The sequence below is a fragment of the Rhinopithecus bieti genome, unplaced genomic scaffold (genome assembly GCF_001698545.2).
Source record: "Rhinopithecus bieti isolate Rb0 unplaced genomic scaffold, ASM169854v2 scaffold_22745, whole genome shotgun sequence".
NCBI classification, from domain to species: Eukaryota; Metazoa; Chordata; class Mammalia; order Primates; family Cercopithecidae; genus Rhinopithecus; species Rhinopithecus bieti.
In genome coordinates this window covers 735,775-755,105 of record NW_016810815.1, presented here as the reverse complement: position 1 = coordinate 755,105, position 19,331 = coordinate 735,775, and the positions used below count along the sequence as shown (strand labels likewise).

General features: G+C 54.3%; 1 protein-coding gene across 3 annotated transcripts; it reads left to right on the top strand.

The window, feature by feature from the left end:
* The first annotated feature begins 6,278 nt into the window (after window positions 1–6,278).
* SLC2A8 (solute carrier family 2 member 8) lies at window positions 6,279–17,180 on the top strand. 3 transcript variants are annotated; one of them, XM_017892902.1, is made up of 8 exons: window positions 6,279–6,435; window positions 6,799–7,005; window positions 8,827–8,926; window positions 12,551–12,699; window positions 12,856–12,964; window positions 14,070–14,243; window positions 14,671–14,816; window positions 16,399–17,180. In XM_017892902.1, the coding sequence occupies exons 2-8, from the start codon at window positions 6,943–6,945 to the stop codon at window positions 16,534–16,536; spliced, it is 879 nt and encodes a 292-aa protein (XP_017748391.1). In that variant the 5' UTR covers window positions 6,279–6,435; window positions 6,799–6,942; the 3' UTR covers window positions 16,537–17,180. The 3 variants fall into 3 exon arrangements, with proteins under 3 accessions (XP_017748391.1, XP_017748390.1, XP_017748389.1); XM_017892901.1 differs by lacking the exon at window positions 14,070–14,243 and adding an exon at window positions 11,500–11,696 and having other exon boundaries at window positions 12,556–12,699; XM_017892900.1 differs by lacking the exons at window positions 6,279–6,435; window positions 6,799–7,005 and adding exons at window positions 7,047–7,229; window positions 11,500–11,696 and having other exon boundaries at window positions 12,556–12,699.
* The last annotated feature ends 2,151 nt before the right edge of the window (window positions 17,181–19,331 follow it).

Genomic DNA, 19,331 nt, shown 5'->3' with positions numbered 1-19,331 from the left:
ATATAAAGAGAGACTTTTCCTCACCAGATCGACAGAGAGTTTTAAAATAAAATGCCTGCTAGGCATGGTGGCTTATGCCTGTAATCCCAACACTTTGGGAGGCTGAGAAGGGAAGGTCACTTGAGCCCAAGAGTTCAATCCCAGCCTGGGCAACACGGCAAGACCCATCCCTACCAAAAAAAAAAAAAAAAAAATTAGCTGGATCTGGTGGTGTGTGCCTGTAGTCCCAGTTACTTGGGAGGCTAAGGTGGGAAGATGACCTCCTTCTGGGAGGTCAAGGCTGCCATGAGCCATGATCACACCACTGCACTCCAGCCTGGGTAACAGAGCAAGACCCCGTCTCAAAAAAAAAAAAAAAAAAGAAAAAAAACAGTAAGACTGCAGGGAAATAGGTGCTCCCTATGCAGTAATGCAGTACTGGTAGCACATACACAGTCCAGCCTATCTGAATGCCAGCTCAGCATCACATGTCAGTGAATAGTAGTTAAGTCACACTGATTTGTCCTATAAGATCTCTGTTGTCCTTCAAGCAACATCACACATGCTTCAGTGTGGAGAGTGATAAGATCGTATGTCCAAGCTTCATTCATTCACTCAACATACATTCTTGGAGCACCCAAGAATGTGTTAAGATATGGAAAGGTCTAAGCCCCCACCTGTGCCTTCAAGGGGTTCCCAGGCCAGTGGCAAAGACCAACAAGGGTGCAGACAATTACTGCATTCCAGCGTGGCAGGTGATGTGTAACAAGGGTTGCCATCCAGCCCACACCTGGGGCAGGGAGGGTCTCAAACATCAGGGGAGGCTGAGCCTCCTCTCATAAGTCATAACCTGACAAGGCCCCTGGCCTCAGGGACTTTGCATTCTAGTGTGGGAAAACAGACAGCAAACCTGTAAACAAGTATCAAATAAAATCATTTCAAATAGTGACAAGTGCTATAAAGAAATGGAAAAGAAGTGACAGGGCTGGCAGGTAGAAGGTCTACTCTGAGAGAGAGTTCAAGGAAAGCTTTTTGAGGAAGTAGCATTGGGCTGGGCTTGGAATGAATGGTAAGAAGCTAGGGGAACAGCCCTTCTGACAGCAACAACCTCAGGGCAAGGGCCCTGCAGCAGGCCTAGCATGGCCAGTTAAAAAGGCAGGAGGAAGAGTGGACAGACTTGAGCATAGAGAACGGACCCAGGAACCACGTGAGGCCGAGAGTGGGCAGCAGCTGGGCCAGGTGGGCTTTTGCAGGCCAATGAGTATTTGTGGAATGCATTAACTCCCTGAGAAGTGAAAACCAATTTTGGTCAAATTAATATGCAGCTATTGAGAAGAGTCCTGAGAAGCTGGAGGAAACAGAGGGAGTCAGGGGTGCCCTGGAAGGCTGGAGGGGTCACAGGCCCAGTCCCGGAACCTTGGTTATGAGTTTCAGCCTGATCCTCTGGCCCTGGGCACCCATGGGAGGGTTTTAGGCAGGGTGACATTATCTAGATTTGCACTTTAGAAAGGTAGGTAAATAATGCCTCACAAACACCTTCCATGTGTCACACACTCGGCCTTTAATCCTCACAACACCCTGAGGTGACGGGGGTGGCATTCCAGCACTTCCCCACCTCTACCACATAACAGTGAGGGTTTGGGGAGCCAAGCTCATGAGCTCAGATGAGCAGGAAATTGCCAGAAAAAAATAGTCCCAGTTCCACAGTACTCCCACGGATCCTCTTACAGTGACTTGTCTCTTCTAGGATCCCATCAGGCTCCTTGGAAAGTGCTTCCACTTCCGAAGCCAACCCTGAGGGGCACTCAACCAGCTCTGACCAGGACCCTGTTGCAGACAGAGAGGGCAGCCCCGTCTCCAGCAGCAGCCCCTTCCAGCTCACGGCTTTCTCCGATGAAGACATTATTGACTTGAAGTAACAGAGTTCAAATCTCATTTGTCATCTTTAGTTTTCTTATGGAGATTTATACTCTTTAAACAGTTCTGCTGTCATTTCTCAACAAAATGTGGCTTTTAGCCTGTCAGTGATCTATTGGACCAAACTTTCTGCACACTCGGCCAGTCCCCTCTCCAATGTGCGGTGCCATCTTTCCTGACCTTTGTTTCTTTCTGTTCAGGAACCATCAGTCCCCTTGTAATAAAGGTGGTAGATTTCATTGAGGTTTTAGATGGAAACTTTGAATAAATCAAAAATATTCATTCTTATTTACTGCAACCTTCTCATATTTTATATACTTAGATGGAAAATTATGTTGTCATTACAGTTTTGATTTATGTCACATAATGTGTTTCTTTTATAAAGAAAAGTCATTGCTTTTTAATTTTATTATAAGTAAGTTTTCTTTCTGCACCTTTGGCCCCAGTTGCTGTTTCAGTTCACTGTGATTGGAACCAGCTGCATTCCTGACTGTAGACTTTTGAGAAAAGCTGAATGGTTAGATCTTAGAAGCTCCTCCTTCTTCCCTGTATCTCATGAAAAATATTAAGGCATAGGAGCTTGTCAGAAGTCTTCAGATTATTTTGTGTGGTTTTATTGTTACTCTGCAATATTGTAACAAGAGAACAGCTACTCCCTGTGGTTAAAAGTATTCTCATTGTAATCCCAGTGTTTTGGGAGGCCAAGGTGGAAGGATCACTTGAGCCCAGGAGTTCAAGGCTGCAGTGAGCTAAGATCGCACCACTGTACTCCAGCCTGGGCAACAGAGGGCGACCCTGTCTCAAAAAAAAAAGCATTCTCAAACCCCTCCTTCTTGTTGAGTCCCCTTCACTCTTTCACATAAATGATATGAAGACAATAATTTGGTTTATCTGCCTTTCCTGGCTCCCTCTACAGTGTGAGCAGAAAGAAATGTGGACTGGGCCAAGTACAAAAGAAATAGTGAAATCTCAGCCACTACCCAAGGGGAAATCCAGTTTCATTAGCATTGTTTGCAAATATTTTAATCTGTGTGAAGAAGGTATTTCACTTTGGCTTTATTCTAGCCATTTCAATTTTATTCTATCTTTTCCTACTTACATTATTCCTGTTACCTACCCCGTTAAAGCAGCTCAGAAGAGTTCTTCTGCAGGCCTTTTTTTTTTTTTAGACAGAGTCTCACTCTATTGCCCAGGCTGGAGTGCAATGGCACAATCTTGGCTCACTGCAACCTCCGCCTCCCAGGTTCCAGCGATTCTCCTGCCTCAGCCTCCTAAGTAGCTGGGATTACAGGCGTGCACCACCACGCCCAGCTAATTTTTGTATTTTGGTAGAGATGGGGTTTCACCATGTTGGCCAGGCTGGTCTCGAACTCCTGACCTCGTGATCCACCTTCCTTGGCCTCCCAAAGCGCTGGGATTACAGGTGTGAGCCACCGCGCCCGGCCAGCAGGCCTTCTTTGTGAGTGTGGAGAACTGAGTTTGACAGGACTTTGGTCTGACAGATTTTATAGAAGTTTGGATTGTACCTCCTAGTGGGCCTTGCACACTATGGGGAGAGCTCCCCTCTCTGTCTTTTGTACAAACAGATCAGCATGATAGCCCAAGCGGAAGGTTGCTTGGTTCATCTTTGGCAGAAGGCAAGAGGCAAGAGTAGTGGAGCCAGTGGTTTTTAGGTATACCCAGATGGGGCTGTTTATAGCCCCATGTGTCTGCTCATATTCTTTGCAGCAGTTAGCATGCCCGTTCTTCCTCTGTGTTTTTTATGCCCTTTTCCTATATAGAGGGAAAAAACACTGCATCTCAACCCCACCAACAGTTTAATGAATTATGTTTTATTATCCTTGCTTTTCAAATAAGGAAACAGGCCCAAAAAGGGGCAATGGTTTAAACCTGCAAGTTCTTTGACTGCAGAGCCCTTGCTTTCCCCATGTCTGCCATGCAGAGCCAGGCTAAGTGCCTTGTGTCAGCTGGATCTGGCTGGTGCTTTTCATGTTCAACTAATTTGTAAGCTGTATGAGCTTGTATCTGTGTTTTTCCTTTTTTTTTTTTTCCTGAAGTTTCTTGCTTCACAGCGTAGCATAAAAAAATCCAAGGACTATTTTAGAGCATTCTTCCAAATCAGCAGCATTAGAGCTACCCACAATTTGACAAGAGTCACAGGTCTGAGGAGGGATGTAGCGAGGGCAAGAGGTGGACCCTACTGATCAGGTTGATGGTGCTTTGCCTATGAAAAGGGGGCAAGAGGCTGCTCTGGCAACATTATTTGTTTACAAAGGCCAATAAGTGAGTTCTGCACACTCATGGGAAGGGAAGCCATCGGCCACAGGGTAAGGAGCACCCTGCCTACACAATCCTTTCTGTGTACCTGACTGGCTGAGTCACACAGAAAATCATCTAACTGCAGTATCTGCCCAGGGAGTTTGAGGCACTGATCCACTCTGCAAACACCAAGTGCCTCCTCTCCAGAGGAGGTCATGTCCATTGGGGAAGGACAGAAGTAAACAGGGGTCACAAAGCAGTGATAAATGCTGTGATAAGAATACACATTGGCCGGGCGCGGTGGCTCAAGCCTGTAATCCCAGCACTTTGGGAGGCCGAGACGGGCGGATCACGAGGTCAGGAGATCGAGACCATCCTGGCTAACATGGTGAAACCCCGTCTCTACTAAAAAAAATACAAAAAACTAGCCGGGCGAGGTGGTGGGCGCCTGTAGTCCCAGTTACTTGGGAGGCTGAGGCAGGAGAATGGCATAAACCCGGGAGGCGGAGCTTGCAGTGAGCTGAGATTCGGTCACTGCACTCCAGCCCAGGCGACAGAGCGAGACTCCGTCTCAAAAAAAAAAAAAAAATACACATCTAGTGCTTGAGTTATCAAGCACTAGATGCTGTGGGAGTACAGAAGGGCAGTTGCCTAAGTCTTTAAAGATAGTCTTGTGGTCAGGATTGAAAAATGTTGGTTGCTAGAACCATCAGGTGACTGCAGTATGTCAAATGACTATCTTCATCATACCGGTTAGCCTTTGAGGGCTTCATATGTCTTATATACATTACCTTGCTTCACAACTCTCCTGGAAGATAATGGTCATCCCTACTTAGAGATGAGGAAACACAAGGCCCAGAGAGGGATTACAAGCCAAGCCTCTTACTCCCATGCTCTGGCTCTTTCCAGAATTACACCAGCATTCCACCGCAGCTGCCTGCAACCAGAGTGTTGGGTATGAATTGGGTACAACTGGTGAGATCCAACAGTGCCTCATCATTCGACTTAGGTGCACACGGGGAGATGGTGGCATTAAAATCTACAGGGAACTCAAAATTCGGAGACAGGTCGATGAAGATTCAAGAGTCAGGACTCCCTGTGAAGTGAGTGAGACTTAAGAGGGGGAGTGGAGCCCAGATCTGTCACACATAGGGCGTGGGGTACCCCGCCTACCACTGGTCCTCAGCGCCTGGAGACGCGAGCCTTCAGCAATCTGGGAAGCATGAAGGTGGGTTTCGGTGCACAGGGCCACGCCTCCGCCGCCAGCAGCCCAGCGGGAGCGTATGACCAGTCTTGGCGTCCGAGAGGAGAGGGAGGCGGCCCAGGACAGTTTGCTTAGAGGCTCTCTCTCCTGCAGACCTGGGCCCAGGAAGAGGTCAGATGCCTCCAATACAGGCCCCAGGGCAGCGATTAACGCAGGGAAGGAACTGCAAACCGGACCCGGCAGGACAGTTGCAGCTTCTCGGAGTTGGGGGCGGGAAGTCTCGGGCTGAGGCCCACGTGCTCCGCCTTCGCCCCGCCCCTACCCTCATTGGTTGAAGCTAGATTGAGAGGCGGTGCCAGAAAAATAACTCCTCCCTCCAACCTCATTGGCCAGCTCAGTTCTGAGGCAACTCTCTGGCCCCGTTTACGGACTCGCACTACAATCCGATTGGGTGATTGTGCTCCCAGACGGAAACTCCGCCCCACCTGTACCTAGGGCCTCTCCGTCCTAGGGGCGGTTCCAGCGCGCTTTGCTAATCAGCTTTATGCTTCCATTGGTCTACTTTAATGTGAGGGCGGGTCCTAGCGCATTCGCTAACCCCGCCTTGCATTCCTATTGGCTGCTTCTGCTCTGCGATTCCGATCCCGCCCAGCCACCGCCCCCCGCCCACCAGCCCACCGCCGCCCATTGGCTGTGAGAGGGGTGCCCAGGCCGCACCCGCGGCGGCGGTGGTGGCTTCAGGCCCGGAGCGGGCCGATCGGCGTTGGCCGCGGACATGACGTCCAGGACCCAGAGAAACCAGCGCTTCTGGGGCCGCTGGCCGGCAGGTGAGCCCCGGAACCCCGGGCCTGGACGGGCCTCGCCCTCCCGCCCCTCGCCGTCCGCTCGGCTCACCCTCGGCCTGTCCCCGCAGCGCGCCCCGCGGCCGCCGCGTCTTCCTCGCCGCCTTCGCCGCTGCCCTGGGCCCGCTCAGCTTCGGCTTCGCCCTCGGCTACAGCTCCCCGGCCATCCCGAGTCTGCAGCGCGCCGCGCCCCCGGCCCCGCACCTGGACGACGCTGCCGCCTCCTGGTTCGGGGTGAGGCCCCGGACTCGCCCCTCCAGCCCTGGGATCCCGCGCCCTCCTCTCGGAACGGGCATCGGGACCCTCCGTCCCCCACCCTCCCCTCGGGACAGGCCTCGGGCCCCTCCGCCACCGCCCTTCCCCACAAGACGGGCATCGGGCCTTTCGGGATGGGCATCGAGCTCCTCAGTCCCCCACCCCTCCCCTCGGGACAAGCGCCGGGCCCCTCAGCCCCCCACCCCTCCCCTCGGGACGGGGGCCGGGCCCCGGCTTATTTGCCTGAAGTCGCCTCCTTCCCTCTGAGCCCGCGGGGCGTGGGCGGAGGGGGAGGATGGGCTGCGGCTTCGGCGCCCCTCCTCAGCCGCCGCCCGCCCCCAGGCCGTCGTGACCCTGGGTGCCGCGGCAGGGGGAGTGCTGGGCGGCTGGCTGGTGGACCGCGCCGGGCGCAAGCTGAGCCTCCTGCTGTGCTCCGTGCCCTTCGTGGCCGGCTTTGCTGTCATCACCGCGGCCCAAGACGTGTGGATGCTGCTGGGGGGCCGCCTCCTCACCGGCCTGGCCTGCGGTGTTGCCTCCCTAGTGGCCCCGGTGAGTGTCCCGTCTCGCGAGTGTCCTGTCTCGCGCGGCCTGAGACCGAGGAGGAGTGGACAAACCGCTCCTCAGTCCTGGGGGCGCGGCTTCCCCTGGTGGGACCTTATAGGTGCCAGGCTTGAAGTCCCTGCGTTATCTCGCGGTCCCTCCCGTCCACCCTGGGAAGGATCCTGCTGTTCTCTCCATTTTACACTGAGGACATGACATGCAGTCTCGGAAAGGTGAAGTCCTTTGCCCAGGCAGGGTCCACAGCTAGTCAGAGGGGAAGCAGTTGCTGGAACCCAGGATTGTCCCACTTAGCCATGCCCGTCTTTTGCTCTACAGACCTGCAGATGATGCATAGGAGCCCACTCCCTACATTATGGTTTTCATCCCTGGCTTCCGGTCAATGACTGCAATTAGCAGGAAGTTCCTGTCCTGGTTTCTCCTGGGGCAAAGGCTGCTGGTCTCTGTGTTCCCCTTCCCTTCTCACAGGCCAGCCCCTCTGGCTTCCCTATCTTCCCCCTTTCCCCCTCCTGACCCAGGCTGCCCACTTGGGAGCCCCGAACATCTGGGTTAAATCCTGGTTCTGCCACTGACCTGAGCAGAGTGTCTCCTTGGGCCTCAGTTTCCTTCCCTGGAAAACAGGGATTATGGCATTAGTCCCTGAGGGAGTGGTCAGGATTCAGTGGGACTTTGGGTAGACAGCCCCTGGCATGGCTTGTGGAGGACTGGACCCTGACAGCTTGGTGACCCATGAACTGCCCCCAGCCATGGGCGTGGACAATATCTCACTGGAGTGAGGTTGAAAGCAGCCACTCGGGGCCCTCCCTGGGTGCTCATTTCACCAGCATTTGCTAACTGGCAGCAGCAGCTGGACCAGAAGAGGGTGGGGAAGAAGCTGGACCTTTCATGTCTGTGGTTTTTTTAACTGGGCAGAAACACACCTGTGTTAGGACTTAAGCTATGGAATAACCTTAGATGCATGGGTGAGGGCCTGGTGGCCTGTGGGCCCAGGAAGGAGCAGTGCCTAGTGACTGAGGCGGAGAGTTCGTGCTTCTGGTTCAAGGCCACCACTCCAAGCCTGGGCCCTGGGCTAGGATCCTGGGTGGGCGTCACATGGAGCTGGTTAGCAAGGTGGAATCTTTTGCCTGCCCAGACCTACTGCATCGGAATCTACGTTTTATCCAGGGTGTCTGTGCCCATTAAACGAAGGCTTGAGAAGCTCTGTGCCCACTGCCTCGCCATCACATGCAGCCCTCTCTGTTACCTTTAATCCCCTTTAAACGCCTGCCACAGATCTGTCAGTCAGTGGTGAGGACCTGGGGATGGCTCTGCTCACCTGGGCAGGTTCCACTAAGGGGCCTCAGGGCCTGCCGTAACACCCTGCAAGGACTTTCCTCAGCTCTGAATGGCTGAGACCTTTCTGTTTCAAGAACTCTTGGAGCCTGAGTAAAGCCTCATTTTTTTTTTTTTTTAATTTTAAAATTTTAAATTTTAAAATTTGTATTTATTTGTTTATTTTTAAGACGGAGTTTCGCTCTTGTTGCCCAGGCTGGAGTGCAATGGTGAGATCTTGGCTCACTGCACTGCAACCTCCACCTCCCGGGTTCAAGTGATTCTCCTCCTTCAGCCTCCTGAGTAGCTGGGATTACAGATGCGTGCCACCAGGCCCAGCTAATTTTGTATTTTTAGTAGAGATGGGGTTTTTCCCTGTTGGTCAGGCTGGTCTCGATCTCCCGACCTCTGGTGATCTGCCCGCCTCGGCCTCCCAAAGTGCTAGGATTGCAGGCGTGAGCCACTGCGCCCAGCCGTAAATCCTCATCTTGTTGCTGGCAGGTCTACATCTCTGAAATCGCCTACCCAGCAGTCCGGGGCTTGCTCGGCTCTTGTGTGCAGCTGATGGTCGTCGTCGGCATCCTCCTGGCCTACCTGGCAGGTATAGTTGTCATTATCTCTTGCTTCCTGTTTGTGGTCATGTGGCCATTTTACAGATGTGTAAACAGAGGTTCAGAGAGGTCAAGGGACTTGTCTGAGGTCACACAGCCAGTGCCCAACATGCCAGGCTCCAGATCACCTTCCTGGGACCTTGGGATAGGTGAGTCTTTTTTTTTTTTTTTTTTTTTTTGAGACAGAGTCTCGCTCTGTCACCCAGGCTGGAGTGCAGTGGCGGCTCACTGCAACCTCCGCCTCCTGGGTTCAAGCGATTCTCCTGTCTCAGCTTCCCAAGTAGGTGGGACTACAGGCGTGTGCCACCATGCCCAGCTAATTTTTTGTATTTTTAGTAGAAACAGAGTTTCACTGTGTTAGCCAGGATGGTCTTGATCTCCTGACCGTGTGATCCGCCCACCTCAGCTTCCCAAAGTTCTGGGATTTCAGGTGTGAGCCACCGCGCCCAGCCGAGAGGTGTGTCTTATGACTGAGTTCCAAGGAGAGCTGGAGAAGGTGATATCCTCATCTTTCCTGAAGCCCCCTCTAGGGGTGTGGGAAGGGCTGACTGGTTAGGTCAGTACCTTACTGTGCAGTGACAAACCAGAGGGCTCCAGAAGTGGGTGAGTCCCTGTAAAAATCTTCAGCCCAGGCGTCTGAAGGGCTGAGTGAGTCCCCCTGAGAATGTCAGTGCTGGATTCACCATGTCGGCGAGTTGCAATGTGAAGGAGGCCAGGTCCTGGCGACCCCGAGGGGCAAAGCTGGGCCAGCATGAAGACGCTTCAGGAGGCAGGTGTGTTCTCATTAGAAAGAAGCCAGGCTTTAGAGGCCAGACCCAGTGGCTCATGCCTGTAATCCCAGCACTTTGGGGGGCCGAGGCTGGCAGATCACCTGAGGTCAGGAGTTCGAGATCAGCCTGGCCAATATGGTGAAACCCCATCTCTATTAAAAATACAAAAATTAGCCAATTGTGGTGGTGGGCACCTGTAATCCCAGCTACTTGGGGGGCTGAGGAACAAGAATTGCTGAAACCCTGGAGGCTGAGGTTTCAGTGAGCTGAGATCATGCCACTGCACTCCAGTGTGGGTGACAGAGTGAGACTCTGTCTCAAAAAAAAAAAAAAAAAAAAAAAAAAAAAAAAAACAAGGGCAGGCTTCAAATCTGACCATCCTGGGTTTGGGGATAGCCTCTCCTACGTGCTGCGTGACCTTGGCCAAGTCACACCACCTCTGGAAGCCTCAGTTTCTCTGTCTTGAAATGGGCATAACCTCATCTAGTCCAGTACCTGTCCATTAAAGTAAGTGACACATGAAAAGTGCCTAACAGTGGGTTCCAAATGAGAATTATCAAGGGATGACTTGAGAACCATGGGGATCATCAGGGTAGGAGGCCTCGGGGGCCTGACGGGCTATGGCCTGGCCCAGGGCACAGGCCCTCTGCATCTTCAGGACTGATGATGATACACAGGTCTTTGGTCTTTCATTTTTACCCACTTAACTACCCTAATTCAGAATCCTGCCAGCGTCTGGCTACCTTGGGAGACCTGAGTAAACCAAAGTCCCCACTGTGTGCAGGCATTGACGTTCATCATTTTGGGGACAGGTACTGGGTGTCCACCCACCCGTGGCACTATCTTCAGCTCATCTGAATATGTGCTTGTTGCTTCTCCTCCCTTTCCCGATCAGTTTCTGTGAGTTTTGATCCACTGGGGTGGGTGAACTCTTGTTAACTCCACAAAGTGACATGGTGGTGACACGTTTCTTCACATTGGGGCAGTCATGTTCCAACAACTAGACTTCATAGAATGATTGTCTGCACCCCCAGCACAGAAGAAAAATAGGGACATCATGGCTATCTTAGAGGTATTTTTCCACTGGGAACCAGGGATGGGTAAGCCTTGGGCTTAGGAAAAATTAATAATTAGAGCAACAGTGCCCTAGACTCATTTATTCCAAGGCCCCTTTGTAAGAGAACCTTTTAACCTTATATAAAGCTAGGCAATTCTGCACTTGTGCTGTTCTTCATACATCAAGACAGCAAAACCCTCTCACCTCTCTACTTTCATGTATACGTTGAATAGATAATGCATTCAAATGATTCAACACTCAAGTGCCAGCGTGGGGAATGTCCAGTGAAAAGCTTACTCCACCTCTGTCCCTTTCCTGTCTGGGGGAGCCCCCATTGCCTGTTTCTTGGTAGCCTTCAGAGAGTCTGTTCATATGAGGGATATGCATATTTACCCTCCCTCCCCCACCTCTTCTACAAATGGTGCCACATCATACCACGTGGACACGCAGCAAACACCTCATCCTTTGTTTTGTGGCTACATAAATGTTTCGCCGAACAGATGCAGCCTAGTAATGTCCGCGTTGTCATACCCACCATCGCTTCTACAGCTGGTGTGGTTGGCCTGTGCCGTGCGCCTTCATGACCAGCTGTGATAATGGCAATGTCAGAAAACACGAGGGCAGATGTGCAGAGGCAGCAAGGCCCCATCTCTGAAGCTGAGTCTTTGAGGCTGGCAAGGCCCAGGCTGGCTCACCCTGGCTCTGACGCCAGCCTCCCCCCAACAACCTCCCGTAGGCTGGGTGCTGGAGTGGCGCTGGCTGGCTGTGCTGGGCTGTGCGCCCCCCTCCCTCATGCTGCTGTTCATGTGTGTCATGCCCGAGACCCCGCGCTTCCTGCTGACTCAGCACAGGCGCCAGGAGGCCATGGCCGCGCTGCGGTTCCTGTGGGGTTCCGAGCAGGGCTGGGAAGACCCCCCCATTGGGGCCGAGCAGGTGAGAGGCTGGGAGACAGAGCTGACAGGAGTGGGACAGCAGTCACGTGAGGGTAGCACAGCCTGTTCCCAAGGCCACAATTTGAGGGGACAGGGAGGTGCCTGTCCACCCTCCACCCTCAGCGAGGACAGTCCCAGTGCTTCCTGTCTTAGAGCAGGCCAAGACAGCTGGAACCCCACGGGGCTGGGCCCTAGCCTCCAAAGTCACCAGCAAAGCCCGAGCCTTGACCCTTTCTGTCTCAGGAAGAGAATGGCCAGGCCTGGTGGGGGATACAAAGGCAGAGCTGAGGACTTGGATTTAACAAGAGAGTTGTAGGGCAGGGTAGAGGGTTAAGAGTCTGGGTTTTAGAGTCACCCAGGCATGGGTTTGAAGCTCCCATGCTGCCCCTCACCTAAGCCTGAGCTCTTCCCCTGTGACATGGGAGTCAGCACATGCTTCACAGTGGTGGGTGGGGCTCAGTGGGGGGAAGGAAGGCGGGGCTTAGTGAGGAGGATGGGTTCAGTGGGGAGGGGAGGGTCCGTGGGGAGGGCCGTAGGAGGTGCTCAGCTAGAGCCACGTCCAGACCTGAGGCAGGTGCTGGACGTGTTGGTCGTGGCAAGGATGAGGACAGCAGCTTGCTCTTTGCCCAGATTACCTCTTTGTGGCTCCCCCCACCGATCAGGAAGTGCCCTGGGCAGGTGCGGGTCATCTCACCTGACACATGGGGAGGCTGGGACTTGTCTGCACACCTGAGGACACAGAGGGCGCTGGGATGAGGAGCCGACACACTCCCCAAGCCTTAGGACAGTGGACCCATAGAGAGGGCGCCCCTTGCGGGAGAGGAGAGAGAAATCCTGATGGTCAGTCTCCGTCAGAGCAGAGCTTTCGTCTGGCCTTGCTGCGGCAGCCCGCCATCTACAAGCCCTTCATCATCGGCGTCTCCCTGATGGCCTTCCAGCAGCTGTCGGGGGTCAACGCCATCATGTTCTATGCAGAGACCATCTTTGAAGAGGCCAAGTTCAAGGTAAAGGGGCCTCTGCCTGGCCTGCCTCGTCTAGCCCCCACATAGATGGAGCTTCCTCCCCGAGCCCAGGACCCAGCCACCCAGCACAGGCCTGGAGAGGGAGGGACCAAGCTCTCGCCTGACCCGCCTGACCCGCCTGGGCTCCATCTCCCCCAGGACAGCAGCCTGGCCTCGGTCGTCGTGGGTGTCATCCAGGTGCTGTTCACAGCTGTGGCGGCTCTCATCATGGACAGAGCAGGGCGGAGGCTGCTCCTGGTCTTGTCAGGTGAGGGCTCACCCCTGAGCAGCCTCCCCGCCATGGGCTGGAGGGCCTTTACCCAGGCCACCACATTGCAGGAGGAGGACAGGGAGCATTTGTGATGCCAAACGTCGTGGACTAACGCGGCCATGATCTGACGGCAGCTCGTCACCAAGCGCTCACTGCAGGCCTGTCCATGCTAGTGGCACTCCCACACCACGCCTTTGACCTCTGGTGAACCCACCAGAAGGCGCCGTCACAGCCCCAGCTTATGATGGGAAAACTGAGGGCCAGGAAGGTGAAGCGACTCAGGAGCTTGTGGGTCGTTTTGGACAAGTGACTTTACCTCTCTGAGCCTCAGTTTCCCCCTCTGGGAAATGGGGGTAATGGTAGCGCCTCCCTCAGCGCCACTGTGAGGAGTGGGAGGTGATCCACGTGAGGCCTTCAGCAAGAGCTGCGGCCCACGGACATTTGGTACCCAGCAGCTGCTGCAAAGACAACCGTTGGGGCTGAGAGTCACCCGCTGCTGCTGCGCCGGTACCTCCCGTCTCCTCGGCCCAGAGCGTCTGCTCCAGGAACTTCTTGCAGATCGCTGAAGTCCAAGGCGGGGTGGCTGCCACCCAGTCAGGGCTCCTGGGGCCAAGGTCCCGGAACACCAGGCTGGCCGCTCTCTGGGAGCCGAGCCCACCCCTCTCAGAGGCATCCAGGCCATGCTGCTGCCCCTGGACCGTTCCCCGGGCGCCCCACCCACTGCCGCCCTCCCACCTGCAGGTGTGGTCATGGTGTTCAGCACGAGTGCCTTCGGCACCTACTTCAAGCTGACCCAGTGGGCCCGGCAACTCCTCGCATGTGNAAGACAACCGTTGGGGCTGAGAGTCACCCGCTGCTGCTGCGCCGGTACCTCCCGTCTCCTCGGCCCAGAGCGTCTGCTCCAGGAACTTCTTGCAGATCGCTGAAGTCCAAGGCGGGGTGGCTGCCACCCAGTCAGGGCTCCTGGGGCCAAGGTCCCGGAACACCAGGCTGGCCGCTCTCTGGGAGCCGAGCCCACCCCTCTCAGAGGCATCCAGGCCATGCTGCTGCCCCCTGGACCGTTCCCCGGGCGCCCCACCCACTGCCGCCCTCCCACCTGCAGGTGTGGTCATGGTGTTCAGCACGAGTGCCTTCGGCACCTACTTCAAGCTGACCCAGGGTGGGCCCGGCAACTCCTCGCACGTGGCCCTCTCAGGGCCTGTTTCCATGGAGCCTGTTGATGCCAGCGTGGGGCTGGCCTGGCTGGCCGTGGGCAGCATGTGCCTCTTCATCGCCGGTAAGGGGGCCCGTGGGAGGCTAGGCGAGGAGTGGGAAGTGATCCCCCGGCCCTGCACTGGCAGCTCCCAGCAGGTGGGGTCTTCCCCAGCCTCACCTCTAGTCTCGTGGGTCCCAAGCTCTGTATTTATAGCTCTGACCGCATGCAGATGCTGAACTAGGCTCCTCTGCTTTCCTTTCACTTAATCCCCTGAGCAGCGCTTGAGCAGGCCCCGTTGTGACCCCATCTCAGAGACAGAGCCTGTGCCTGAGGAGGGAAGAGGCTGGCCCAGGCCTTGGCAGGAAAGCATGGAGCTGGCGGGACCACACTGGGATCCAGGACCGCTCAGCCCCACAGGCCGGGAAGCTGGGTCTCTTGGCTCTGTGGCGAGCCGAGGAGCCCAGCCCTGCGGGCCCTGATGCCTGTCCTGCCTGTCTCGCTCCCACAGGCTTTGCGGTGGGCTGGGGGCCCATCCCCTGGCTGCTCATGTCAGAGATCTTCCCTCTGCATGTCAAGGGCGTGGCGACAGGCGTCTGTGTCCTCACCAACTGGCTCATGGCCTTTCTCGTGACCAAGGAGTTCAGCAGCCTCATGGTGAGTGCAGGCTCCCCCGGCACCCCATTCGTGCAGTCAGCCGAGCAGCACTGTCTTAAACCACTTGTATTGCAGAAGACCCAGGGTCGTGGCCCTTACATGCAGCCTGGGCCCCATCATGCCTGGGCCACTGGCTATCTTGGGCAAGGAGAAGTGGAGGCAGATGGGCTGGGCCAGATGGGGAACCCAGGCTGTGACCCCTCAGGAGTCCTCCGCCTGTCTTGGCAGTCAGACAGCACAGCTGGCCTCTCCCCTTAGTGAACGTCAGGAACGTGGGCCTTGAGCCTAAGGTCTACGTGGGAAGAGTTGACAGGACTGGGCTGCAGCCCCACCCTGGCTACTTCCTTGCTGTGTGACCTTGGGTATGACGCTTACCTTCTCTGAGCCTGCTTCCTTAGCTGAAACTGGAGGAGAGTAACAGCAGCTTGCTGTTAAGGCTGATGGGAGCATTAACTCAGTTCATCCTGCTGCTGCCTTCTCACGGATGGACTGGCACAGGCGTGGACCCTGTCCCAGTTGGCTTCCCAGCCAACACAGAGACAGTTCTTGGGCAGATGATCTGGTCGTTTGTTCAGTCATTTGTGCCCTCCAGGTCTCCTGGCATGTGCCATGTTCAGGCCCATTCAAGGCGCCAGGGAGAGCAATGAACAAGATGGACACGGTGCCCCTTATGACAGGGGCAGGAAAGGCTGTGGCAGTGGTGGCAGAATGAACCAGTGGGGTGGGTTAGGATGTGGTAGGGCGGGTCGTGAGGGGCCAGCCTGGAGTCTGTGCAGGGCCTGGGACCCAATTAGGCAGGGCTGCTCAGGGAGCACATTGGGGAGCTGGGCCGATGCCTGGGGGTGGAGATTACTTGCTGCAGCTGGGAGGGGATGGACAGCAAAGGAAGGAGGAAAAGCAGCCAAGAAGGAGGTGACAAAGGACCTAACAGTCCTGTTAGGAGAGATAATGTCCAAGAGGCCAAGAGAAGGCCTTCAAGGAGGGAGAGATCACCAGGTCCCAGAGGACCAGGAGCTGAGAAGCACCTTTTTAGTTCTGGCATGTGGGAGGTCACAGCGGTGGGGGGTGGCGGGGACGGGCTCTGGCTGAAGGGGATGGCTCACTCCTGCCTCCATGCCACTAGCCCCAAGAGTCCCCATGTGCTCCTGGGGCCATGCTCGCTCTGCCCTATCTCACCCATTTCCACCGCACTATGAAAGAACCCCCGGCGGCCTCAGCGTGGGGCCAAAGCTGAGAGTGGAGGGTGGGTCTGTGGACCCTGGAGTCAGACCTGGAGCAGGCGCTCAGCTGTCACTGGATAGCGGGTCTCTGGCCTTGAGGCAGTCACTTCATTGCTGTGAGCCTCAGTTTCCCCAGCCATACAACCTCAGTATCTTGGACAGTGCTCGGCCCAAGCCATCAGACTGGATGCCAGACTATCCTCCATGTCCCAGAGCTGGGTGGAGACAAAATGGCTGCAGCCTTGGGCAGGGCAGGCTGGGGTCAGGGAACTGGACCCCCTGGTGGCAGAGCTGCCTCAGTGATTGCCTGGGGCCTCCTGATCTCTCCCCACGTCCACCCATGGCCTTTCATCTCTCTGCAGGAGGTCCTCAGGCCCTACGGAGCCTTCTGGCTTGCCTCCGCTTTCTGCATCTTCAGTGTCCTTTTCACCTTGTTCTGTGTCCCTGAAACCAAAGGAAAGACTCTGGAACAAATCACAGCCCATTTTGAGGGGCGATGACAGCCACTCACTAGGGGACGGAGCAAGCCTGTGACTCCAAGCTGGGCCCAAGCCCAGAGCCCCTGCCTGCCCCAGGGGAGCCAGAATCCAGGAGCACAGCCCCTCGGAGCCTTGGTCTGCAGGGTCCTTCCTTTCTGGCATGCTCCCTCCAGCCCACGACCCGGGGCTAGGAGGCTCACCCGCCTCCTGTTCCAGCTCCGGCTGCTGCTCTGCGGACTCGGGCACACCTTAGAGCTTTGCAGACCTGCAGTCAGCCCTCCATGCGCAACACTAAAGCAGTGCAAGGGGAGGTGGGCCTCTGGGCTCTTTGTCTTCAGGCTGGAGGTGCTTTTGGAGGTTGGGTGCTGGGCACCCGGTCGCTCCTCTCATGCGGCTGCCTTATCGGGAAGGAACTTTGTTTGCCAAATAAAGATTGACACAGAAAATCAGGTCAGTGTCTCTGGACTTTGTACAAGCTCAGTTTGAAGAGGGTTTATTCCCACCACTTCCAGGACTAGATGCTGCCCAGGACACCCTGTGGCTTTACTTGCTCATGGTCAGCCAAGCCTACCCTTGGCACTGAGAAGTCATTTCTGGCTCCTTCCTTGGGCTCAGTTCCCTGGGTCATCAGCCATCAAATCTTGTTGAGTTTAAAAAATAAACAGAAATAGGCCGGGCGCGGTGGCTCAAGCCTGTAATCCCAGCACTTTGGGAGGCCGAGACGGGCGGATCATGAGGTCAGGAGATCGAGACCATCCTGGCTAATACGGTGAAACCCCGTCTCTACTAAAAAATGCAAAAAACTAGCCGGGCGACGAGGCGGGCGCCTGTAGTCCCAGCTACTCGGGAGGCTGAGACAGGAGAATGGCGTGAACCCGGGAGGCGGAGCTTGCAGTGAGCTGAGAGCCGTCCACTGCACTCCAGCCTGGGCGACAGAGCAAGACTCCGTCTCAAAAAAATAAATAAATAAATAAATAAACAGAAATAAACAAAAACCTTTTGTTCTGTTGACTTTAATGGAGCCAGAAGTCTTTTATAATTTTATTATTAATTATCTAAGTAATGTGTGTTCATTGTAGGGAAATTAAAAAACAGATTTCATGTCATTTTTATAGCTGTTCACCAGCTGCTTGGCACTGTCCTAGGCACTTTACAAATATTCACTCATTTATTTGGATAAACAAATAAAACTATTTACAGCCACCCCTTTCCAGAGATAACATCCCTGTTGAGATTTTGTTCTGCCAGGCATGGTGGCTCACACCTATAATCCCAGGGCTTTGGGAGGCTGAGGCGGGAGGATCTCTTGAGCCCAGGAATTCGAGGCTGTACCACTGTACTCCAGCCTGGGAGACAGAACAAGACCCCCCCCCCAAAAAATATTTCAGTTCTATCTTGAAAGATCTCACTTCCAACACTCATGCTGTCCAGCAACGATAAGCAAAGGGGACCGTTCTTCCCATCTCACGGCTGCTTTGCCCAGTTCCCAGACCTGCAGCCCTGGCACCTGCCCACCTTGGCATCTCCCATTGAGTCACATAATGAGGGCAGAGAGCAGGGGCCTGTTTTTGAGGAGACTCGAAGTACAGCATGGACCAGGCAGAGCAAGGCGCCGGATCAGATCAGTTCCAGAAGATATGCAGCAGCTACTCTGATTTCAGTGAAATGTGTGGAACCATGCCCAGGACTCTGGACAACTCTCAGCTATAGCAAATCCAGTTTCCCCACAGGCCTTCCAGAAGCAGAGTCCTGTCTCTGTGCAGGGGCATCTCCCGTGGCCATGGCCGCACCTCAGCATCCGCAGTACCAGTGCTTGCGTGGCAGTCCACTGATCGGGTGAGAACCATATTGCTTTTTGCATCTCAGTGAAGTCACAGTAGCAGTTTGTCAAGCACTTTTTTTTCCAGACTGGTATAAAATTGTATGTGCTTTTGTAAACCATTTAACAACAAAAGTAAAATACAAAGGGGAACCGGGCACAGTGGCTCACGCCTGTAATCCCAATGCTTTGGGAGACCAGGGCGGGTGGAGTCAGCCTGACTAACACGGTGAAACCCTAGTCTCTACTAAAAGTACAAAATTAGCCGGATGTGGTGGTGCACGCCTGTAATCCCAGCTACTCAGGAGGCTGAGGCAGGAGAATCGCTGAGGCTAAGGTGGGAGAATCCCTGGAACCCAGGAGGCGGAGGTAGCAGTGAGCCAAGATCGCGCCACTGCACTCCAGCCTGGGGGAACAGAGCGAGACTCTGTCTCAAAAATACATACATACATACATACATACATATGTAAAATGAAAATCATTCGAGATATGTTCTCTTTCCACCAGCCTTGTGCCTGGAGGTTATGGATGTGGGGTGGGGGGAGATGATGGGGAGGTGGGGGGAGGTGATGGGAGGTGAGGGGATGTGATGGGGAGGTGGGGGAGAGAGGATAGGGAGGTGCACATCAAAATGTGAACAGTGCTGCCCTGCCACTTGACTTTTTGAAAGCTGCCTTGAGAATAAGCTTTCTGGGTCCAAATTATCCTTTGCCAAGCAAAGCCACTGATACATGGCTTTGGTTAGTAATACAAAAAACCCAGACCTTCTTTATGAGTGTGGGGAGGAAGTATTCACAACATTATGGTTATATAAACATCATTACTGTAAACCTAATGAAATGGACTTAAAGACACAATCCTGTGAGTCAGCCTGTGTTACTCAAAAAGGAATATTCTAAGTAACAATATAAAATGGATTTTCTCTTATATGACATTAGTTAATTAAAGTAATGCCAGATTTGGGGTTGTACCTTATTTAAGACATATTAATTTCTTT